Source organism: Miniopterus natalensis, chromosome X (genome assembly GCF_054644295.1).
Source record: "Miniopterus natalensis isolate mMinNat1 chromosome X, mMinNat1.hap1, whole genome shotgun sequence".
Lineage (NCBI taxonomy): Eukaryota > Metazoa > Chordata > Mammalia > Chiroptera > Miniopteridae > Miniopterus > Miniopterus natalensis.
The window spans coordinates 77,368,088-77,389,889 of record NC_142103.1 but is presented as its reverse complement, the minus strand read 5'-3'; the positions used below and the strand labels follow the sequence as shown (position 1 = coordinate 77,389,889).

At 38.0% G+C, this 21,802-nt stretch overlaps 1 protein-coding gene across 7 annotated transcripts in view; it reads left to right on the top strand.

Annotated features, from left to right (window-relative positions):
• The window catches only part of KDM6A (lysine demethylase 6A), a 212,072-nt gene that overhangs the window by 67,531 nt on the left and 122,739 nt on the right, over positions 1-21,802 (top strand). For all 7 annotated transcript variants that reach the window (XM_087829505.1, XM_087829510.1, XM_087829507.1 and 4 more), the window contains exons 3-4: positions 2,296-2,404; positions 15,737-15,786. In XM_087829505.1, coding sequence (XP_087685631.1) covers positions 2,296-2,404; positions 15,737-15,786 — 159 coding nt within the window. The remainder of the gene's footprint in view (positions 1-2,295; positions 2,405-15,736; positions 15,787-21,802) is intronic.

The window sequence follows — 21,802 nt, the reverse complement described above, 5'->3', positions numbered from 1 at the left end:
ATTCTTCATCTAGTAGATTGCTTGCTTCCATTTTGTTTAGTTCTTTTTGGGGAGTTTTGTTTTGTTCTTTCATTTGGGACATGTGTTTTTGTCTCCTTATTTTGGCAGCCTCCTTGTGTGTGTTTCTATGTATTAGATAGAGCTGCTATGTCTTTCAGTCTTGGTAGAGTGGCCTAATGTAGTAGGTTTCCTGTAGGGTCCAGTGGCACAACCTCCCCAGTCACCCAAGCTGGGCACTCCAGGCCTGGGGCTACTTAGCAAGCTATATGGGGCACGGCAAGGCCAGATGCTACTTGTTTGAGAGATTTTAGGAAAGTCTGCAGTATGAGTCAAGACAGGCCGTTGGTATGGAAAAGCCACTGGAAACAGCTTGGTTGAGCCTGCAAGTTGGATGGAGTGGAGTCTCATGGAATCACCAGGGCAGGATGAACAGTGTAGCCAGGTTGATGGAGACTCAGATATGGCCTCTGCCTGCTGGCTTTGTGTGAGAAGGGCTCAGAAAAGGAACAGTGGCCTCTGCCAGAACTTCTGTCTGAGAGACAGCCACCACCTCAGACTTGGCCTTGATGTCAGATAATTCAGTTTCTTCCCATATGCCTCTGGTGTCCTTTGAGCTGCTGCCCCAGTGATGTAGCTTAGAGGGAGTGAGTCCCAGTTAAGTCCACATGTGGGCCCTTTAAGAGGAACTGCCTGGGACTCCAGCAGCCCTCCTTCTCATCTCAGCCAACAATCCCTGCTGGTTTTTACAGCCAGAAGTTGTGGGGACTTCTCTTCCTGGCACTGGAACCCTGGGCTCAGGGGCCTGGTGTGGGGCTGGGACCCCTTGCTCCCCCAGGGGCACCTCTGCCATTGAGATATCCCTCTTGATTTAAAAAAAAAAACACCTTGATTGATTTCAGAGAGAGGGAAGGGAGAGGGAGAAGGAGAGAGAGCGATAGAAACATCAATGATGAGAGAGTCGTCATTGATCGGTTGCCTCCTGCACGCTCCTGACTGGAGATCGAGTCCACAACCCGCGCATATGCCTTGACTGGGAATCAAACTGAGATCTTCTGGATCCTAGGTCAATGCTCAACTGCTGAGCCATGCCCGGCTGTGCTCCCTCTTAAGTTTTAACTACCACATGTGGGTGTGGGTCCAGCCCTTTCTACATCTCCACCCCTCTTACCAGTCTGGATGTGACTTTTATATATCCTTAGTTGTAGGACTTAAATTTGGCTGGATTTCAGGCGGTTCTGAATGATGGTTGTTCTATAGATTAGTTGTAATTTTTATGTGGTTGTGAGAGGATGCGAGTACTGCATTTACTTATCCCACCATCTCTACTGGAACCCCCTGAAGTTTTCTTATTTTATTCCTTTTGCCAGCCCTTTGAGTGTTATTAATACTCAAAAAAGAGAGTGGATAAGTTCCCCAGGCTCTTTTGTAGCTAATGACAACCGGAATTAGTCAGATTCCAGAATTCTATTCTTTCCACCATTCATTTTCTCGTGCAGTCTCCTGGATTTAAAAAAAAAAAGATAACCTTAAAATATTATTTTTTTCTTCATGGAAGGAACAGTGAGAGTGAGTGCATATGTGCATGTATTGTAATGGGGGGAAAAGATTGGGAATAGAATTAGAGTTGATGTGTTTGAAGTATATCATGAGAGTTGAAACGCAATTTATGGTACTTGAAACTGGTAGAGGTTATGGTAAAAAGTAGCTGTTAAGTATAAATGGAAGCTATTAATACTCTGGAGATTCTATGAATTGTCACATAACTTAATTAAAGTTTTTTCCATCTGTGCAAAAGATGGATATTATTTGTTTATTTCAACAGGGACCACAGTAATAATTTAGATTTATAATTTATGAATAAAGTTATCAAAGTGCTCCTACATTATATTATTTGGCAAGGATTTCCATTTTATAGATAGGAAAAGCTCTTATGCCATAACTAGGGGCTCTTTTAATAAATACTTAGGTATTCTAAAGAATGCTACATTTGCCCTGGCTGGTATGCCTCGGTTGGAGTGTCATCCTGTGCACGTGAGGGTCATGGGTTCTATCCCCGGTCAGGGTGCACCTGGGAGGCAACCGACTGATGTCTCTCTCTCATAGTGATGTTTCTCCCTCCTTTCCTCTCTCTCAAAAAACAAACAAACATGCTGCATTGATTATATCTGACGTAGAAGTGAAATAAATATATTGATTTCTTGGGTAATTGAGTGGAAGATATGTGCATTATCTCAGGAAGGAAATGCAGTTTAGGGTTTTATCTTTTTCTTAAATGTTTGTATTTTTTATTTCCAGGCTGTTCGCTGCTACGAATCTCTAATCTTAAAAGCTGAAGGAAAAGTGGAGTCTGATTTCTTTTGTCAATTAGGTCACTTCAACCTCTTATTGGAAGATTATCCAAAAGGTAATTTTTCCCCTTGTTAATTACTGTTTGATTTATATATGTGTTTAAAATAATTGTAATTGTTTGTACTCTGTCTTTATCAAGGCTACTACAGTTTTACTTCTAAGAAATTGTGAGCTTATGAACATCCTAAACAATGAGAACAAAAAGCAGGATAGATGGAAATGAGAAGAATTCATGTCACTCTATGTGAATCATCAATAGACCATTCAGTTAAACTGATAACCACCTACATGTACACTACCATTTTGTTCTGCCTTGTGAAAAATCCTTGCCCTTCAAAGGCTGTATCATAGAAAGTGAGCCATTGGTGGACACTTGAGAAAAGTAACACAGACTCAGCATTTCTGTTCTTATTCCTGGCTATAAAACTTCCATTTTAGCTAGCCAATATTTGGTCAAAAATGTTACTTACCATTGTAAAGGTAAGTAACACAGAGAGATGATCACATCTCTCTGATATGAGCTTCAGCATTGGACAAAACATTTTTTATTCATTTGAAAATTTTTTTTCCTATAAGAATTAAGTGAGTTAAATAGCTGGAGGTAGTCCCCCAAGATGTGTCCTTTTTATAGTACCAAATTGCTGACCCAGATCATTATTCACTTAGGAAGTTAAAAGCACCCCTAAATACTACATTCCTCAATACCAAAGGCAAAATCCATAGCAAAGAAAAACTGTATCCTTACAAGCAAGAGCATTTTAACCTTTTGATCATAGTAAACATCTTAATGTGGAGTGGATGGATTTATTATGCTTGTTTTCCACATATGTGTTTAGTGGGCAGAACAACTGGTAGATTATTTCAGGGCTAGAGTGAAAGATTGTTGGTGTTTAATGTTGATGTTTTATTATGCCACTTTTGTGTTAAGTCAAGTGAACACTTTCTTAATGAAAATGCAGTTTTAGCTTGAAGCAGGTGTAATCTATGGGTTTTGGAGTTAGGCTTTTTTGTTTGTTTTTTGTTGTTTGTTTTTGGGTTTTTTTTTACAGCTCATCTCTATTGTATACAATTGCATTACCATTATACAGATTAAATATACATCTCAGGGCTTCTGTCTTCTAATCTGTAAAATGAGGGGTGGAGGGAGGTGATAGCTCAGAGGTTTTGGGATTAATATGTGAAACTGGTTAATATTTAGCAAGATGGCTTCAGGGTAACAGGTATTAATAATTATTTAATACTCTATTAGGTATTTTAATTTTAATTAAAACTAGTAAGTTATTTAAAGGAAACTATTATACAAAAGAAACAATAGAAATCTGTGCAATCTAACTTTTTGATGCTGCACCTTTTTCTTGTACAGTACACTAATTTGAGAGCACATAAGTAGAGACCCAGACTTGAAAATTAGGTTTGCATGTGGGGCTTATGTCCTTGCTGCTTATTGGTCATTAAAATATGCATTGGCTTTGCAAACTATTAGTTTACGAATTTAGCTACATTTTCCATTTATAAAATGTTTGACTGTGAAGGTAATGAAGAATACAGAGATATTTCTTTTGGAGGTTTGTTTTTTTTCTTTTTTGGAAGATGAGGTAGGGGGCATGTGGCAACTGGACTGTTTTGGCAGACTAGCTGGTGGGAGTAATCTAGTAAAATGGGAAAAGAGAAAGATAACCTAAGGAATTAAGTCTTTGAAAAGATGTGCTATTAGATCCATTTACCACTGTGTAGATGAACTGGCCATTAATAGGTAATCAGTAGGTTGATTCTTTGTAATAGGAAGAGGAGGAATGAGAGGATGGATGCAGAGGTATACATAATATGTATTTTAAGTATTTCAAGCTGATGGCTTCTATTTCCTAGATGTGAATTTTTGTTTGTTTTTTTAAATCCTTGAAGCTTTATTGACTGCATTCCTACTTTTAAAAAATTCCTTTTTTAATACCAGTTATTGAATTCTTTCTATCCATTCTCTTCACTGTTTCCCTGTAAGTCCAAAACTAGAGTCAGTCTCTGGTAGCCCCCACACATCCCACCATCACCACTACCAATCGATGGAAACATTTGTTACTTCAGGCTACTCCATTTTTCTCTCTTTGGAACCAGTACAAGGTGAGAATCTCCAACCCAGCCAAATAGACATATATTTTTAGAGAATAGATTATATACCATAACTTTGGGGGAAGTAAACATAAACCTAGCAGTGAACAATTGAGTAAACTGCTCACGTATATACATGTGGGGGACTTACTTGCCTTGTTACTCTAAAGATAGTTATTTAATTATTGTCCTGAGTCATCATTGTTGTGTGAAATTTTCTGAGCTTGGGAGTTCCTTGTGTAAAACTGATTCTACTTTTGAAGTAGGAAATGGTAGAATTAAACTCTTTTGTGTATACATTTTGGACTGTGGTTTTTTCTGCTCTTATTTGTCATTCTGATCCCATCTGCTCCCTGTCTTATAGGAATCCCTAAAAATTTTCTAATCTGCAGATGGTATACTTTGATTATCATTCCTGCTATGGATTAGTTATTAAAAATATTTTTTTCTGTCATTTCAGATGAATTTGAAGGAGGAAAAAAGGCTTTGTAAAACTTTTATTTATTTTTTAAGCCTTTCTCGTGTATGAAGAGTTTAAAAAAATTTCCTGTCACTTGATTTGGTCATTTGGCTTCTAGGACTTGATTCTAAAATAGTAATTGGTTAGAGGATTGTGGGAAAATAGAGAATCGTTGCTCTTGGCCTACTGTAGGTTGGATTCCTCTGGAGGGAGTTTAGCAGGCAGGATGTTTAGTAAGGAATGCCTTTAGGATCAACACCTGTGGAAGGTAGGGGATGGAACCACGATTGGACAGAGGGAGATAACTCCTGTGATAGTGTTGGCCTACTCCATTGGGAGCTCTGGAGCTAGAATAGCCCTTCAGAGCTATCCCAATTTGGGCCAAGATGACTGGGCCTTTATATTCCATTCATTGGATATTGGATGTGGGCCAACCTGGGAAAGAGTGTGACTTCCTGCAGTGAAGCTCTCTGCAGCTAAGGCAGTTCACTGCTAGAGGCTGTTTACATGTAAGACCCCCAACAGGGTTCTTCATAGTGTCTGTCATACTTCCTTTTCGTCCCTAACTCCAAAACTAACCCATTAACCTCAGCTGAACCAAACAGCTGATGGAGCTGTTAGACTGCCTTAAGCCATGGAGATGGTGCACTGATTTCTCTTCTTTGGGTTGGAGAGCAGCTTGAGAGACAGAAAACTCTGGGCTGAAAGGCAAGCATATATATTCTTGTGAATATATGTGATGGAGCCTAGGAGAAGTTTAATTATTAGAATTATATGTAAATATCTGTAAATATGTGTGGCACGTTATATGAGAGGGTAGTCACTAAGTTAAGTTAGTTGCTTAGAAAAGGAAGTAGCATATTACCTCAAAGTATACAGCAAAATCATAAAAAGATAGAGATCCTGAGGTAAGAGACTTAGAGGAATGGATAATAGGAGTTTCAGAAGTAAATAAAAATTAGTTGAAGGAGATATAATAATTAATTATTGCTGATATTAGGATGAAAAACTTTTAAATATAGTTTCTTCATGGCTTGTAGTGAGCTAGAAGCTTCCCTTGAAATTCCAGCCAATGATGGATTTTCCTTCCTTTTCTCCTTCCTCAAGTAATTGCTCATTTGTTGCATTGTCTGTCAGTTTTGGGCAAAATAGGTTTTCACTGTTTTAGTTCCTCAGCAGTTACAAGTGGCTAGGACAAATTACATTCCAAGAGTTGTTAATGTGGAAAAGTCTTTAGTCAGAGTTGGCAAAAATTTCTCTTCTTTGTCTTTCTTGAGTGGAATGACAATACTCCCTTAGAATATATATATAGTGTAAGAACAAAAAGTACATGTTTTTTCAATAATTTTGAGTTTGGTTTCTATAAAAATTACCAATTTTTTTTATTCTTGCATGGTTCATTTTTTTATTGTTTTGGCGGTTGGAGGTAAAGGTTGTGATTCTTTTAAGAATCTGCTCTTTGTTTAAAGCTTCTTTCAGATAGTCATTGAGAATTAGTTTATGTAGTGTATATGTTTGCTATACACTACAAATTTATTTTTGAAATAAAAATGAAATAAAAATCCAGACCATTGACATATACTGACATGTAATATCCATAGAATGAATATTATGTATCTCTGAAAGCTGATACATTTAAGGTAATCGTTTCATGTGTTTTCATTGCATTTACAATTATTGCACCCTATTTCTCCATATAACTTCACAAATGTATTTCATGTATTTTAAAAAATATATCTTTATTGATTTCAGAGAGAGGAAGGGAGAGGGGGAGAGAGAGATAGAAACATCAATGATAAGAGAGTCATTGATCGGCTACCTCTTGCATGCCCCACACTGGGGATTGAGTCCACAACCCGGGCATGTGCCCTGACTGGGAATTGAACCTCGATCTCCTGGATCCTAGGTCGATGCTCAACCACTGAGCCATTCCAGCTAGGCTTCATATTGTTTTTTTAAAAACCACTAGTACCTTCATTCTGTTCCATTGCAATTTGGGAATCACCAATTTTCTTCAGTCATGACCTAGAATTAGAAAATATAATTGAGTAATAACCTCAAGTAAGCACAGTAGTGACCATAACCCAGGTTGTCAGAAGCTTGTGCTCAGTCAGTAAGCAAAAGTTACAGTAGCTTCAAGAACCAGAGCTGGTGACAGAACACATTGAAGCAACCCAAAGAACACACCTATTTGGTGTCTCTTGTGGTAAGCCAAATGTGAGATACAAAGACTTTTGAGTATGTTATTTTAATAATGACAAAGTATTAGTAAATCTGAGATTTCAGTATTTGCATTAGTGTGACTCGAAGACCTCAGTGAAGATACTGACATAGGAGTAAACTTCCTGTTTGCTCGTCTCTGTAATCTGAACTCTTTTCAAACCTGTGGAGAGACAGAAACATGGGAACAAAGGTCTGTTGTAGTGGATGCTATCCTGAGGTTTTTCAGATGTTAATATGTATTAATATCTATTAATGCTATATATAAGAGAAGATGTATTTTAGACATAGATTTGAAAAGGTAGAAAGGTGGCTAGAGAGCTTGTTACATCAATCATTTAAATACAGTGAAACAGTTAATATAAGCTCTCTGAGATAGCATTTATCCCAAGATATTAATGTAACTTTATAGTTCAGCCACAGAAAAACAAAGAAATTTATTGACTTAATAACCTTAGGCAACCACAGCCTGTTCTGGCCTAAATATGACATTCCATGAAACTGACAGATTTGTCCTTCTTTCCATTTTTTCCCTTTCATACTCATAGACTCACCCACTGGCAGCTAACCTGCCTACAGTGTTACACATTGGGCTAGGAATGAAAAGACAAATGCTTAGTTCTGCCAGCAGTAAATGCATAGTCTAATATATAATATAGGAGTATAGATTGAATTTTAAATATTTTTCTTTATTGCATTTATATTGCATCTAACTCTGAAGAAGACTCCTTTTTTCTGGCAAGGCTATCACTCTTAACCTACAGTGTTGCTTCTTTTCATCCTTGTGCTCTCTGTGTAGACTTGTCACCAGGCATACTTTTTCCCTCTTTATTTCCTCACTCTGTTTCTATAGATTTCTATTTTATTTAATTCCAAATGAGTCGTAATATGACTTTGGATTTTTCTTTTTATTCTTCAGTTATACCTTACTCTTTTTCTTTAAATCCTCACCTGAAGATATGTTTTAAAAAATTTTTTTATTGATTTTTAGGGGATGGATGGAGGGAGGGAGGGAGGGGGGGGGAGGAGGGAGAGAAGGAGGGAGGGAGGGAGGGAGGGAGAGAAGGAGGGAGGGAGAGGGATGGAGAAACACATCAATGTGAGAGAGAAACATTGATCTATTTCCTCCCATATGTGTCCTGATTGGGAATCGAAACCACAACCTTTTGATGTATGGGAGGACGCTCCAACCAACCAAGCTACCTGGCCAGGGCAACCTTACGTTTTTAATGAGAAAACTTTTTAGGCTTCCTGTGACCAGTAAGGAAATAACTTGGATTAAATGGCTTGATGTCATAGTCTCTCAGGATGTGGTGAAGTCAGGATTAGAACCCAGGTTTGCCTAAAGATTCTTTATACTTTTCCTACTATACCCTGTTGCTTTCCTGGTGGCTCTCGTTTGCTAATGTTGACCATCCTTTAATTTTAATACAGGAAGTTACACTTATTTTAACATTACACAAATATGTTCATTGTTTAAAGGAAAACATTAGAATACATATAACTATAAAAGGTAAGTAAGCAGCCTGAGAACAGGAGCTATGTGTTTGTTCACATCTGTATTTCACTACATCTAGCTTGGTGATAGTGACTTAATACTTAAGAAATATTACGTGAATGCAGTAGTGACCCATTGATATTTTATCACCTACAGGCAATTTTTTTTTTTTTTTTTTTAAATCCTCACCCGAGGTTATTTTTTCCATTGCTTTTCAGAGAGAGGAAGGGGGGAGAGAGAGAAGAGAGAGAGATCGATTGGTTGCTTCCCGCACGAGCCCCGACTGGGGCCAGGGATCGAGCCTGCAGCCGAGGTACATGCCTTTGGCCGGAATCGAACCAGGGACCCGTCAGTCTGCAGGCTGATGGTCTAACCATTGAGCCAAACTGGCTAGGGCAAAAGGCAATCTTTTTAAAACATTTTTGATATAAATCTTTAGGGACTTCTGTTACAGTAAATTTTCAGTATTCAAAGATTGAATTAAACTCTGCAACTATCTTTAACCCAGTGTATCATATTAATCTATCTCAGAAACATACTTTGTAACATTTCAATTTTCCGGCATACTATTCTATCATATAGGTAGAACAGTTCCCTATTGGATGTGTAGATTCTTTCTTCTATTAACATAATCACTATTTTGTCTATCCTGTTAGCTAAGTCTTTGCACACATCTGTGTTTGTATACTTAGAAGGAATACCTTGATGTGGTAGACTTTACTGAGTGAAAGGATATGTATATATTAAAACTTTTGACAGATAATTCTAAATTATGCTACAAAAACATTTTACTAATTTATACTTATGGTACTAGTAGAATGGTAAGACTGCCTATTTTCTTGAATTCTTGCCATTATTGGGTATTTCCCTTATCACTACTGAGTATTGTTATTACTGTTATTTAATTTTAATCATTTTTATATATGGAAAATGGTACATCATGATTATTAAGGTAAAGGACAGATTACCTCTCCCAAGCTGTATAGGCGATTTTTTTTTATCCTTGATAATTTCCTCATTTGATTTTTTTTCCTTCTTCTATTTTTATGGGGTAAAGGGCAAAATAAAAGCGAATGTATGAGAAAGATTACAGAACCTGTAACAACTTAGTTAAAATTTAATTTGCTTCTCATTTCTTTTGCATTTATTTTTTTTTTACTTAGTTCCTTTATTAGTACTTTGCCAGTATCTATAATCTTTTAAATTCATTACATTTTTCTATTGTTTTTTAATCTAAAAGGCTAAACGAGCTTATTTGAAAACAAAATATTTTAGACTCAAATTATGAAAAAATAATTTGAAGTTTGTCCATAAATAAGGTTGGTTCCAAATATTAAAAAGATCTGAACTTTGGAAATTGGTTGAAAAGAGTTAATATGTTTGGGCACACCATTCTTGGTTAAGTGGCAAAAAAAGCACACGTTTTACCTGAAGTAATATCAAAAAGACTTCGTAGCGGGATGAACAAGGACTTCTTGAGCCAGTTAAGAACTTCAGGGATAACAAAGTGAGGGTTAGATGATTTCGGGAAGGTGGGAACCCAGTTAGACATATACTACAATCCTTATGAAACATGTTTTAAATCTTATAAGGACGTGCAAACAAATGATTTCCTTCATTCTCTATTAGAAAAATTACTTAGAGTGGACTAGGAATTTTTTTGTGTGGCTAGGTAACTGACATAAACATTAGAAATAAGGTCTGTGATTTGGTTAAAAAGATTTCACTAGCGACATTGTGAGTACTTGTATGGTCTTTAGGGTTTTAATGATTTATTTGGATTAGGAAACAAAATATGTTAGGCTCTTTCGTAAAATAGGATGGTAAGCCTTATGGGGTAAAGTATAATTGTTGAGAAATGTGTAAATGAGTGGAAAGGTAACAAATGCTGATGGAAGAAATGGCTCATTTACAAATCTGTGCTTGAAATTTGAAGCATTTACTTTTGTGACTTTGAATCTGAGGGTTCATATTTATTTCTTATTTCAGCATATTGTAGTATGAATGCCATGTTTCTCCCAACTGATAATCACTAGGCTTCTTATACCTCAGTTTCAGTTACTTTGGAGGACATCGTACTATCTCTTTAAGGGTTCCTCTGATTCTGAAATGGGAATTTTATGAAGTCATGTAATATATATTATTCAGGTTATTGGAAAGTACCCTTCAAATTTGAAATTCTGTAACATCATTAGAAGGGCAGTCCAGGCTTGGTATGATACTGTAAAAAATTGTTAGGTACCCTGTCCTGTACTGGTTAGGATGTTTTTAGGCACAAATATCAAGGACCTCATTTTAGGTTAAACAATAAGGAGATTTATTGCCTCACATAATTGGAAGTTCATAGATGAATTGTGTGCTAGGTATAGGTCGAAGTCTAGAAGTACCCAGGCATTTTGTTTCCTCTAGTATCTTCTATGGGCTTCATCCTAAGAATAGTTCCCTTTGCAGTGGCAGTTAGTGATATATGCCTCCTTGTTCACATCCAGCAGTAGAGAGAGAGCACCTATTTCTTGACTGTTATGTATAAATCAGTGGTGATTAAAAAAACTTAAAAATTTTTTTCCCCAATTACAGTTGATGTACAATATTATAATAGTTTCACGTGTACAACCCAGTGATTACACATCCATATAACTTAGAAAGTGATCACCCTAATAAATCTAGTACCCCTCTGACACCATACATAGTTATTAAAACATTAACTACATTTCCTATGCTGTACTTTACACCCCCAAGACCATTTATTCTATAACTACTAATTTGTAGTTCTTAACCTCTTCACCTTTTTCACCCATCTCCCCAACTCCCCTTCCCCATCTCGCAACCATTAAAATGTTCTCTGTATCTGAGTCTGTTTCTGTTCCACTTTTTTGTTTATTTTGTTATATTCCACATATAAGTGAAATCATATGGCATTTGTCTTTTTCTCTCCAACTTATTTTACTTAGCATAATACTCTCTAGGTTCATTCATGTTGTTGTAGATGGCATGATTTCATTCTTTTTTATGGCTGAGTCATACTCCATTTTATATATATGCACCATTTCTTCATCCATTCATCTATTGGTGGACAGTTAGGTTGCTTTCATATCCTGGCTGTTGTAAACAATGCTGCAATTAACATGGATGTATATGTCTTTTTGACTTAGTGTTTTGGGATTCTTCAGATAGATACCCAGAAGTGGAATAGTTGTGTTCTTCTTTATCTCTTCTCATAGCCTTTGTCTGGTATAAGTATTGCTACCTCAGGTTTTTGTTTTTTTTTCTTCCCTTCTTTCTACTTTCATGAAATATCTTTTTGCATCTCTTTCAGTTTGTATGTGTCTTTCAATCTGAAGTGAGTCTCTTGTAGACAGCATATGTAAGGTTTTGTTTTGTTATCCATTCAGTCACCTTGTGTCTTTTGATTGGAACATTTAATCCATTTGCATTTAAAGTAATTGTTGATAGATAAGTATTCATTGCCATTTAATTCATATTTTTGATCTTTTTATTTCCTTCTCCTTAAAGAAGACCCTTTAACATTTTTTGTAATATTGGTTTGGAGGTGATGAACTCCTTTAATGTTTTCTTGTCTGGGAAGCTCTTGGTCTGTCCTTCAGTTCTAAATGATAGCTGGGTAGAGGTTGTAGGTCATTGTTCTTCATCACTTTTAATATTTCTTGCCAATCCCTTCTGACTTGCCAAGTTTCTGTTGAGAAATCAGCTGATAGTCTTATGGGAGCTTCCTTGTAGTTAACTAACTGCTTTTCTCTTGCTTCTTTTAAGATTCTTTCTTTGTCTTTAACCTTTTGCATTTTGATTATGATGTGTCTTGGTGTGGGCCTCTTTGGGTTCATCTTGTTTGGGACCCTCTGCTTCTCCTGAACTTGTATGTCTGTTTCCTTTAACAGGGTAGGGTGTTTTCTGTCATTATTTTTTCAAATAGGTTTTCAGTTCCTTGCTCTCTCTCTTCTCCTTCCAGTATCCCTATGATATGTGGATGTTGTTGTGCTTGAAGTTGTCCCAGAGGCTCTTCACAGTATCCTCATATTTTTGGATTATTTTTTTCTTTTTGCTGTTCTGATTGGGTTTTCTGCTTCCTTATCTTCCAAATCTCTGTTTTGATCCTCTACTTCATCTACTTTACTGTTGATCCCCTGTAATGTGGTCTTCATTTCAGTTACTGTATTCTTCTAACTGGTTCTTTTTTTGTTGTCTATCTCTTTGTTTAAAGTTCTCACTGAGTTCATGTATTCTTCCCCTAAGTTTCTTGAATGTTATAACCAGTGTTTTGAACTCTCCATCTGGTAGATTGCTTGTCTGTATTTTGTCTTAGTTCTTTTCTTTGAGTTTTATTTTGTTCTTTCATCTGGAGCGTGTTTCTTTGTCTCCTCATTTTGGCTGCCTCCCTGTTTGTTTGTTTCTATAAGGTAGAGCTGCTACCTCTCCTGGTCTTGGTAGAATGGCTTTATGTAGCATGTATCCTGTAGGGCCCAGTGGCGCAATCTCCCCAGTCACCTGAGATGGGCACGCTAGGTGCACCCTCACTTCCTCCCGTGCACTCTTCTGTTGTACTTGAGCCTTGATTGCTGTTGGCATGTCAGTGGGAGGGATTTACCACCAGGCTGATTGGCTGCATGGACTGGTCATGAACACAGTGGAGGAACTGCTGTGCATGGGCCAACCCCATGGAGCAGGACTCATTTCAGTGGTACTCTGGTGCCCAGTGAAGCTACTCCTTAATTGTGTTGCTCATGGAATTGGTTGGATGATGTTTCAGCGTGGTCTGAAGCTGTCCATTGGTTGCACTGGGTCTGAAGCCTTCCGGGAGGTGCATGCAAAGGCCAGCCACCTCAATTGCCTTTTCAGGGCCAACTGGCATGAGCTACAAATCAATCTGCAGGTGGCTGCTCCTTGTGCTGAGCTTGGAAGTACTCAGGAGAGGCTAAGCTGTAAACCATGGCTGGCTCCCACTAGTGCTGGGCCTGGTGCCACTTTAGTAAGAGGTATGGATGGCACGCTGAGGCCAGATGCTGCTTGTTTGGGGTTTGTGAAACTTTGAGAGATTTTAGGAAGGTCGGCAAGACAGGCCATTTGAATGGAAAAGCCACTGGGAAGGCCTTGGGTAGACCTGCATGTTAGATGGGGTGGGGTTTCAGAGAATTACCAGGGCTAGCGAACAATGTTAACCAGGTTGATGGAGACTCAAATATGGCACCTGTCTGCCAGCAGAGGAACAATGGCCTCTGTCAGTACTCTGTCTGGGAGAAAGCTGCCCCTTCAGTCCTTGCCTTGAATCCAGACAGTTCAGTTCCTTACCCTGTGTCCCTGGGGCCTTTTGAGCTGCTGTCCCAGAGCTGGAGCTCTGTGTGCAAGCCCTTTAAGAGTAACACCTGGGACTTCAGCAGCCCTCCCTTTCACTTGGTCACAATCTCCACTGGTTTTCACAGCCAGAAGTTATTGGAACTTCTCTTTCTGACACTGGAACCCTGGACTGGGGTGCCTGGTGTGGTTCTAGGACTCCTGCCTACTCAGGGAGACCTCTGCAGCCAAGATATCCCTCCTTATTGTTAAAATTACAACAGATGGGTGTGGGACCAGTGTGTTCCACATCTTTGCCCCTCTACCAGTCTCCACATGGCTTTGACTCTACGTCCTTATTTATTGGACTTCTCTTCAGCTAGATTCCAGGCAGTTTTGAATGATGGTTTTTCTGTAGTTTAGTTGTAATTTTAATGTGGTTGTGGGAGGATGCGAGCACCTCATTTATCTACTGTGCGATCTAAATCAATGGTGATTTCTGAACACAAGCCTTTTTTGACTGTTCTGTACCAACAAGTTGGATAAGTTAGTTTGTTCCTTTTTTTAGAAGACCATTACTTAATGACTTTTCTGAGCTCACTACACTCAGGAGTTTAGAACTAGAAAATGGAGGATGGCTTGAAATAAACTCTTCACTAAAACTGGAAAAATTATAGTCTAAGTGTCCTTCCAATAATAGGTTGGTTGACATCATCTTTATGCAAAAAGGTGGACATTATTCAGATTAGTTACTTGTTTAGATACGTGATGTTTTGGCTAATGCTTCTCTAATTTATACATACAGAAAGTTCTCTATGGTATTGATATGTATTTAGGGTATTGACTGATAAACAATATGAAACATTACAAATGGAATTTTAGAAAACGTTAATTTCCATTTTCTCCTATTTATACTTGTTGAAAATCTTTTTTGAAAATCTAAGTAATTTTAAAAACTCGAGGTATAATTGAAATATAACATTAGTTTCAGATGTATAGCATTTGATATTAGTATATATTGGGAAATGATCACAGTAAATCTAGTTAACATCCATTACCATACATAGTTACCAAAATTTTTTTTCTTGTGATCACAACTTTTAAATATAGTTACCATGTTGTATATTACATCCCCATGACTTACTATTGCTAATCAGTTTTTTAAAAAGGGATCTCTACCAATTCTAATATGCATATATAACTTTTTGTTTACCTTTTAACCTCCTCACTGAGTTTTTAGATTGATAGGAACTACTTTAATTTTATACTTTGAGGTGGATTTAGGGTTATAGGATGTCCTATTTTGGAATTGAGTTGGAGTAAGATAATTGTGGAGTGAATTTCTTGTTGACTGGATGAAAGGAAGCTTCACAGACAAAATAACTCCTTTGCCCTTTGAGGTTTTTGAGCTCTTAGTCATTCTTAGAAGTAAAGAGCCCTTGTAAAAATAAATAACCTATCATATTTTGGAGTAGCCTTGGAAAGTCTTAATTCTCTTATCAGATTTGGTCTCTGAGGAAGATCAGGTAGATTAAAGAAGTAGCCTAGATTCTGTTCAAGTGCAGGTCTGACATGCGACCATAGTTTTACACCCTTGAACTCTTTATATTTGACATTTGTTACTGTGTTTGACTATGAGTAGGGGGAACTCAGACTTCTAAATTATTTGGTCTTAAATATCACTGTCTGCTGGGAGGTGGTTTTGGTGGGAAGCTCATTATAATGTTTTTTTTTTGTTTTTTTTTTTAATGTTTAATGTTTCTTGTATTACTGATTTTGAAACAGGACATAATTGTTACTCATACTTAATTTTCTTTCAGCATTATCTGCATACCAGAGGTACTACAGTTTACAATCTGACTACTGGAAGGTTAGTGTACATTTGCATGCCTATTTTGCTCTGTTTTTTTCTTTGGGGGGGGGCGGGGGAGCTCTTTTACTTTGTGAAGTAATATTTTTAATTACTTTAAAATAATACTTTTAGGAAAGGGATTGGGAAAGGAAAAATGAGTGTTCTTTTTGCTATTTTGTATAAATCATCTTGTATTTTATTAAAAGAATTAGATTACTCTGACACAATCTATTGGCCAAAGATGATCCTAAGGGTCGGAATTTATAATTAAAAAAAAGTTTTATTGATTTCAGAGAAAAAGAAAGGGAGAGGGAGGGAGGGCAGAGAGAGGGAGGGGAAGAGATCGGCTGCCTCCTGCACACCCCTACTGGGGATGGAGCCTGAAACCTGGGCTTGTGCCCTGACTGAGAATCAAACCAGCGACTTGGTGCATGGGACAAGGCTCAACCAACTGAGCCACATTGGGCAGGGCGTTTAAGTGTGAGAATTTAAAAGCAAGCAAGACCAAATGGCAGCAGTATGATTATCAGGCTAAAAAGGCAAGGCATAATGGGAAAGTTATAATGGAAATTTTTCTTGGTATAGTCTGACTATAATTGAGCTCTGGGGACAATGTAACCTAACCCTTTTTAAAAAGAAAGATCTACCTAAATGAAGAATTGTGCACAGCAGTGACCATCTATTTTCTTAGTTTAAGCAATGCATAATATTACTTGGGCAGGTTAATTGTCTACATCGTGCATACTTTTATGTACATATTTATTGACCAGTGGGATTTCTTTATATGAATTGCCATTTCAGATTTTTAAGATGGGTTTTATATTTCTATTGCTTAGTTTATCTCTGTTTTTGATTTGTTGAAATTTTAACAACATATTTTAGTAAAAATTTTTGATGTATTGAAAATGTCTTCTCTAGTCTGTGGCTTATCTTTTTAAAAAAAGTTTATTAGAATATAATTTACATACCATAAAACTCAACTGTTTTAAGTATTAAATCCAGTGACTTTTAGTAAATTTCCAGAGTTGTGCAACCGTAACCACAGTCTTATTTTAGGACATGCCTATCTCTCTATAATGAAACCTCATGCCCAACCCCTGGCAAGTACTAATCTACCTTCTGTCTGTACGTATTTGTATTTTCAAGATATTTCATATAAATGAAATTGTTTAGCATGTGGTCTTTTGTAACTGTTTTCTTTCATGTAGCATATGTTTTCAGAGTTGATCCATTTGTAGCATGTATTAATGCTTTGTTCCTTTTTACTGTTTTTTTTTAAAAAAAAATTATCTTTATTGTTGAAAGTATTACCGATGTCCCATTTCCCCCCATTGATCCCCTCCACCCTGCATCAATCTCACCTCCATAGGTTATGCATATAAGTTCTTTGATTAATCTGTCCCCACCTACTCCCCCATCCCCACCTTCCCTCTCAGATCCCTCAGTCTGTTCTATACTTCTGTGTCTCTGGATCTATTTTGTTCATCAGTTTATTTTGTTCATTATATTCCACATATGAGTGAGATCACGTGATATTTGTCTTTCTCTGATTGCCTTTTTACTCTTTAATAATTTTCCAGTGTATGGATATACTATCAGTTGATGGGCACTTTAGTTGTTTCCACTTTTTGGCTATTGTGAATAATGCTGCTGTGAACATCTGTGAACAAGTTTTTGTGTGGACAAATATTTTTATTTCTCTTAGGTAGATAACCAGGAATGGAATTTCTGGGTTGTAGAATAAATATATGTTTAAAATTTTTAGAAACTGTTTTCCACAGCAGCTGTACCACCCTATAGTTTCACCAGCAATGATTCCAATTTCTTCATATCCTCATCAACACTTGTAATTGTTCAGTTTTTTAGTGTAGCCATCCTACTAGATGTGAACTAGCATCTTACTATGTTTTTCATTTGTATTTTCCTAATGACTGATGATGTTGAGCATCTTTTTATGAACATATTAGCTATTTGTATATATTCTTTGGTGAAATGCCTATCTAAACCCTTTGCTCATTAAAAAAAATTTTTTTTTTTAAATTAATGCGTTGTAGAAATGCAAAATAAGTGGAACAACAAATCAATGTTTCTCTCTCCCCCCGTCCTTTCGTCTCTCTCTAAAATCAATTAAAAAAATTTTTAATTTGTAAGTTCTTTGCATTGTAAATTCTTTATAGTATATTCTGGTTATAATAACTTATCAGATTCATAATTTGAAATTTTTTCAAGTCTGTGGCTTGTATTGTCAATTTCTACTTCGTAGTATATTTGGTGGCTTGTATATATTTTTTTCTTCTTGAAAGAATATTTTGAAGTGAAAAAATTTTTAATTTTGATACCATCCAGTTTTGCAACTTTTTCTTTTATTGCTTATGCTTTTGGTGTTTTACTTAAGAGCTCTTTGCCTAATTCAAGGTCATGATGATTTATTTTAGTTTATCCAGTCAGTTGCTTCAGTATTTACCTTTACAGATGCCACTGCAATAAATAGTAAAAAAATATTTTCATAATGTTGTTAGTAATTCTTTGGTATAAATACTCTTTGATATAGAGTCCTTTATAAGTGGGATTGCTGAGTGGAAGCTTAAGTGTTAAATACTTCTTTGGGAATACGTCTTTCCCTTTGGTCTCAACCTAGAAAGTTTATGTCAGTCGGCTTTTTTAAAAAAAATTATTATTATTTTTTTAAATATATTTTTATTGATTTCAGAGAGAGAGAGAGAGAGAGATAGGAGCATCAATCATGAGAGTCATTGACTGGCTGCCTCCTGCACAACCCCAACCAGGGATCGTGATCGAGCCTGCAACCTTTACACGTGCCCTGACCGGGAATCGAACTGTGATGTTTCCTAGGACGATGCTCAACTGCTGAGCCATTCGCGGCAGGGCTAAAATTATTTTTATTATTTTTAAAATTTACCCTTATTGTTGAAAGTATTACAGGTGTCCCATTTTTTCCCCCCCAGTTCACCCCCTCCTTCTCGTTCCCAGCCCCTCCCCAGGTGTTCACCCCGTTATTGACTGACCATGGGTTATGCATATGTGCATATAACTTCTTTGGTTAATCTCTTTCCACCCTCCACCCCCGTTCCCTCCTTCCTCTGAAATATGTTCATCTGTTTCATGTGTCAGTGTCTCTGGGTCTATTTCGTTTGTCAGGTTCTTTTGTTCATTAGCTGCTTCTTAAAGAAGACCCTTCAACATTTCATGGAGTACTGGTATGGTGGTGATGAACTCCTTTAGCTTTTATCTGTGAAGTACTTTATCTGACCTTCAGTTCTAAATGATAGCTTTGCTGAGTAGAGCAACCTTGATTGTAGGTCCTTGTTTTTCATCACTTTGAATATTTCTTGCCACTCCCTCTGGCCTGCAAAGTTTCTGTTGAGAAATCAGCTGACAGTCATATGGGTGCTCCCTTGTAGGTAACTAACTGCTTTTCTTTTAGTGCTTTTAAGATTCTCTCTTTGTGTTTAACCTTTGACATTTTAATTATGATGTGTCTTGCTTTGGGCCCCTTTGGGTTCCTCTTGTTTGGGACCCTCTGTGCTTCCTGGACTTGTAAGTCGATTTCTTTTTCTGTAATTACTTTTTCAAATAGGTTTTCAATTTCTTGCTCTCTTTCTTCTCCTCCTGGGTCCCCAATAATACAAATGTTTGTCCGCTTAAAGTTGTCCCAGAGGCTCCTTATAATATCTTCCTATTTCTGGACTCTTTTTTTCTTTTTGCTCTTCTGGTTGGGTGTTTTTTGTTTCCTCATGTTGGAACATGATTTGATTCTCAGCGTCCTCTACTCTACTGTTGGTTCCCTGTAAATTACTCTTCATTTCAGCTCGTGTAACCTTCATTTCAAATTGGTCCTTTATTATGTCATCGATGTTCTCATTTGTTTACATAATACTCTTACTAATATGCTTGAGCATTCTTATAACCATAATTCTGAGCTCTGTATCTAGTAGCTTGCTTGGTTCTATTTCATTTAGTTCCTTTTCTGGAGATTTTTTTCTGTTCTTTCCTTTGTGACATGTTTCTTTACCTCCACATTTTGACTGCTTCCAGGTGTTTGTTTCTGTGTATCAGGTAGAGTTGCTATGTGTCCTGGAATTTGTAGAGCTACTTTGTGTAGTAGGTGTCCTGTAGTGTCCAGTGGCTCAGCCTCCCCAGTCATCTGAGCTGGGTCTTCTAGGTGCTCCCCTGTGTGGGCTGTGTGCACTGTCCTTTTGTAGTGGAGCGTTGGTTGCTGTTGGTGTCACTGGGAGGAATTGACCCCCAGGCCAATCAGCTGTGAGGACCAGCTGCAAGTGTAGCCAAAGAGCTGCAGTGCTGGAGACACCCCTGTGGAGCAGGATTTACTTCAGTGGAGCTTTGGTGTTCACCAAATGCGCCTCTTGAGTGTGTCACTTGTGGATGTGGTTGGGTTGTAATCCAGCGTCATCAAGTTTCACCACCAGGTGCATTAACTCTGGGGCCTCCCGGGAGGTGCAAAGTCAGCCTCTGCCAGTGCCTTGCCCAGGGTCACTCAGCATGAGGTACACAGCAAACCGTACTTGGCTACTGCTTGTGCTGGGCTTGGAAGTGTCCAGGAGAGGCCAAGCTGTGAACCAGTGCAGGCTGCCACTAGTGCCAGGCCTAGGGCAACTTATCAAGCCGTATGGGGCACACTGCTGCTTGTTTGAGAGGTTTTAAGAAAGTCCTAAACATGAGGCTAGAGAGGCCACTTGCATCAAAAAACTACTGGAAATCGAGTGGATGATCTTGCAAGTAGGGAGGGGCGGGGTCTCTGGGAATCACCAGGGTGGGGCCACAGGTGGGAGTCAGGTGCTGGAGATTCAAATATGGCGCTTGCCTGCCGAATGTGTGGGGAGAGGACTCACCAAAGGAGCAGTGGCCTCTTCTAGCGCTTCTGTCTGGGAGAAAACTGCCCCTCCAGCTCTTGCCCCAATTTCAGGCCGGTTAATTCCTCCCTAAGTGTCCCAGGTTCCTTTCAAGCTGCTGCCTGATGCTGGAGCTCAGAGGGAGTGTGTCTGAGTGAGTCCGTGCGCGGGCCCTTTAATAGGAGCTACCTGCGGTCCTGCACCCTCAGCAACAGTCCCCACTGGATTTCACAGCCCAAAGTTGTGGGAATTTCTCTTTCTGGCACTGGATCCCTGGACTGGGGGCCTGCTGTGGGGCTGGGACCCTTCACTCCTCCGGGAAACCTCCGCCGCCATGATATCTCTCCCAGGTGTGGGGCCCGTGGCTGCCTCTCTGTGATTCAGCTCCAATTTGTTCACTTTTCCGCCCCTCCTACTGATCTCCTTGCTCCTTTAGTTCCCTCCTTGTAGGGTTTCTCTTCAGCTATATTTCAGGAGGTTCTGAATGATGGTTGTTCTGTATTTTAGTTGTAATTTTGATGTGGTTGTGGGAGGCGGCAGATACAGCTGTTACCTATGCCGCCATCTTGTTTCTTCCCGTCAGTGGGCTTTTAAAAAAAATTTATTTATTTCCTGGCTCAAGGGTTTAGCATCTTCCTAGGATCCAGGAGATTGACGTTCAATTCCCACTCAGGGCACATGCCTGGATTGTGGTTTCGATCCTCAGTTGGGGGTGTGCTGGAGGCAGCCAATCAATGACAACTCTCTTATCATTCATGTTTCTGTCTCTCCTTTCCTTTCCTCTCTCTGAAAACAATAAATAATAATAAACAAATTATTTATTGTTTTTAGAAAAACCGATAGGGATAAAGATAAACTTCAATTTGTTTTTCTACTTATTTATGCATTCATTGGTTGCTGCTTTTATGTGTCCTGACCGGAGATTGAACCGGCAACCTTGGTGTAGTGGGACAAAGCTCTAACCAACTGAGCTACCCTGCCAGCTCTTTGCCAGTCCAATAGGTGAGAAATAGTCCCTTATTGTTCTTTAAATTTTGCATTTTCTAAGTTGTTAGTGAGGTTGATTTTTTTAAATTAACGTTTGGAGACTATTTGTGGTTCTTTTTCTTTGAAATATTTGTTTATTTCTGTTGCTCATTTTTTTGTCGAGCTATTTTCTTTCT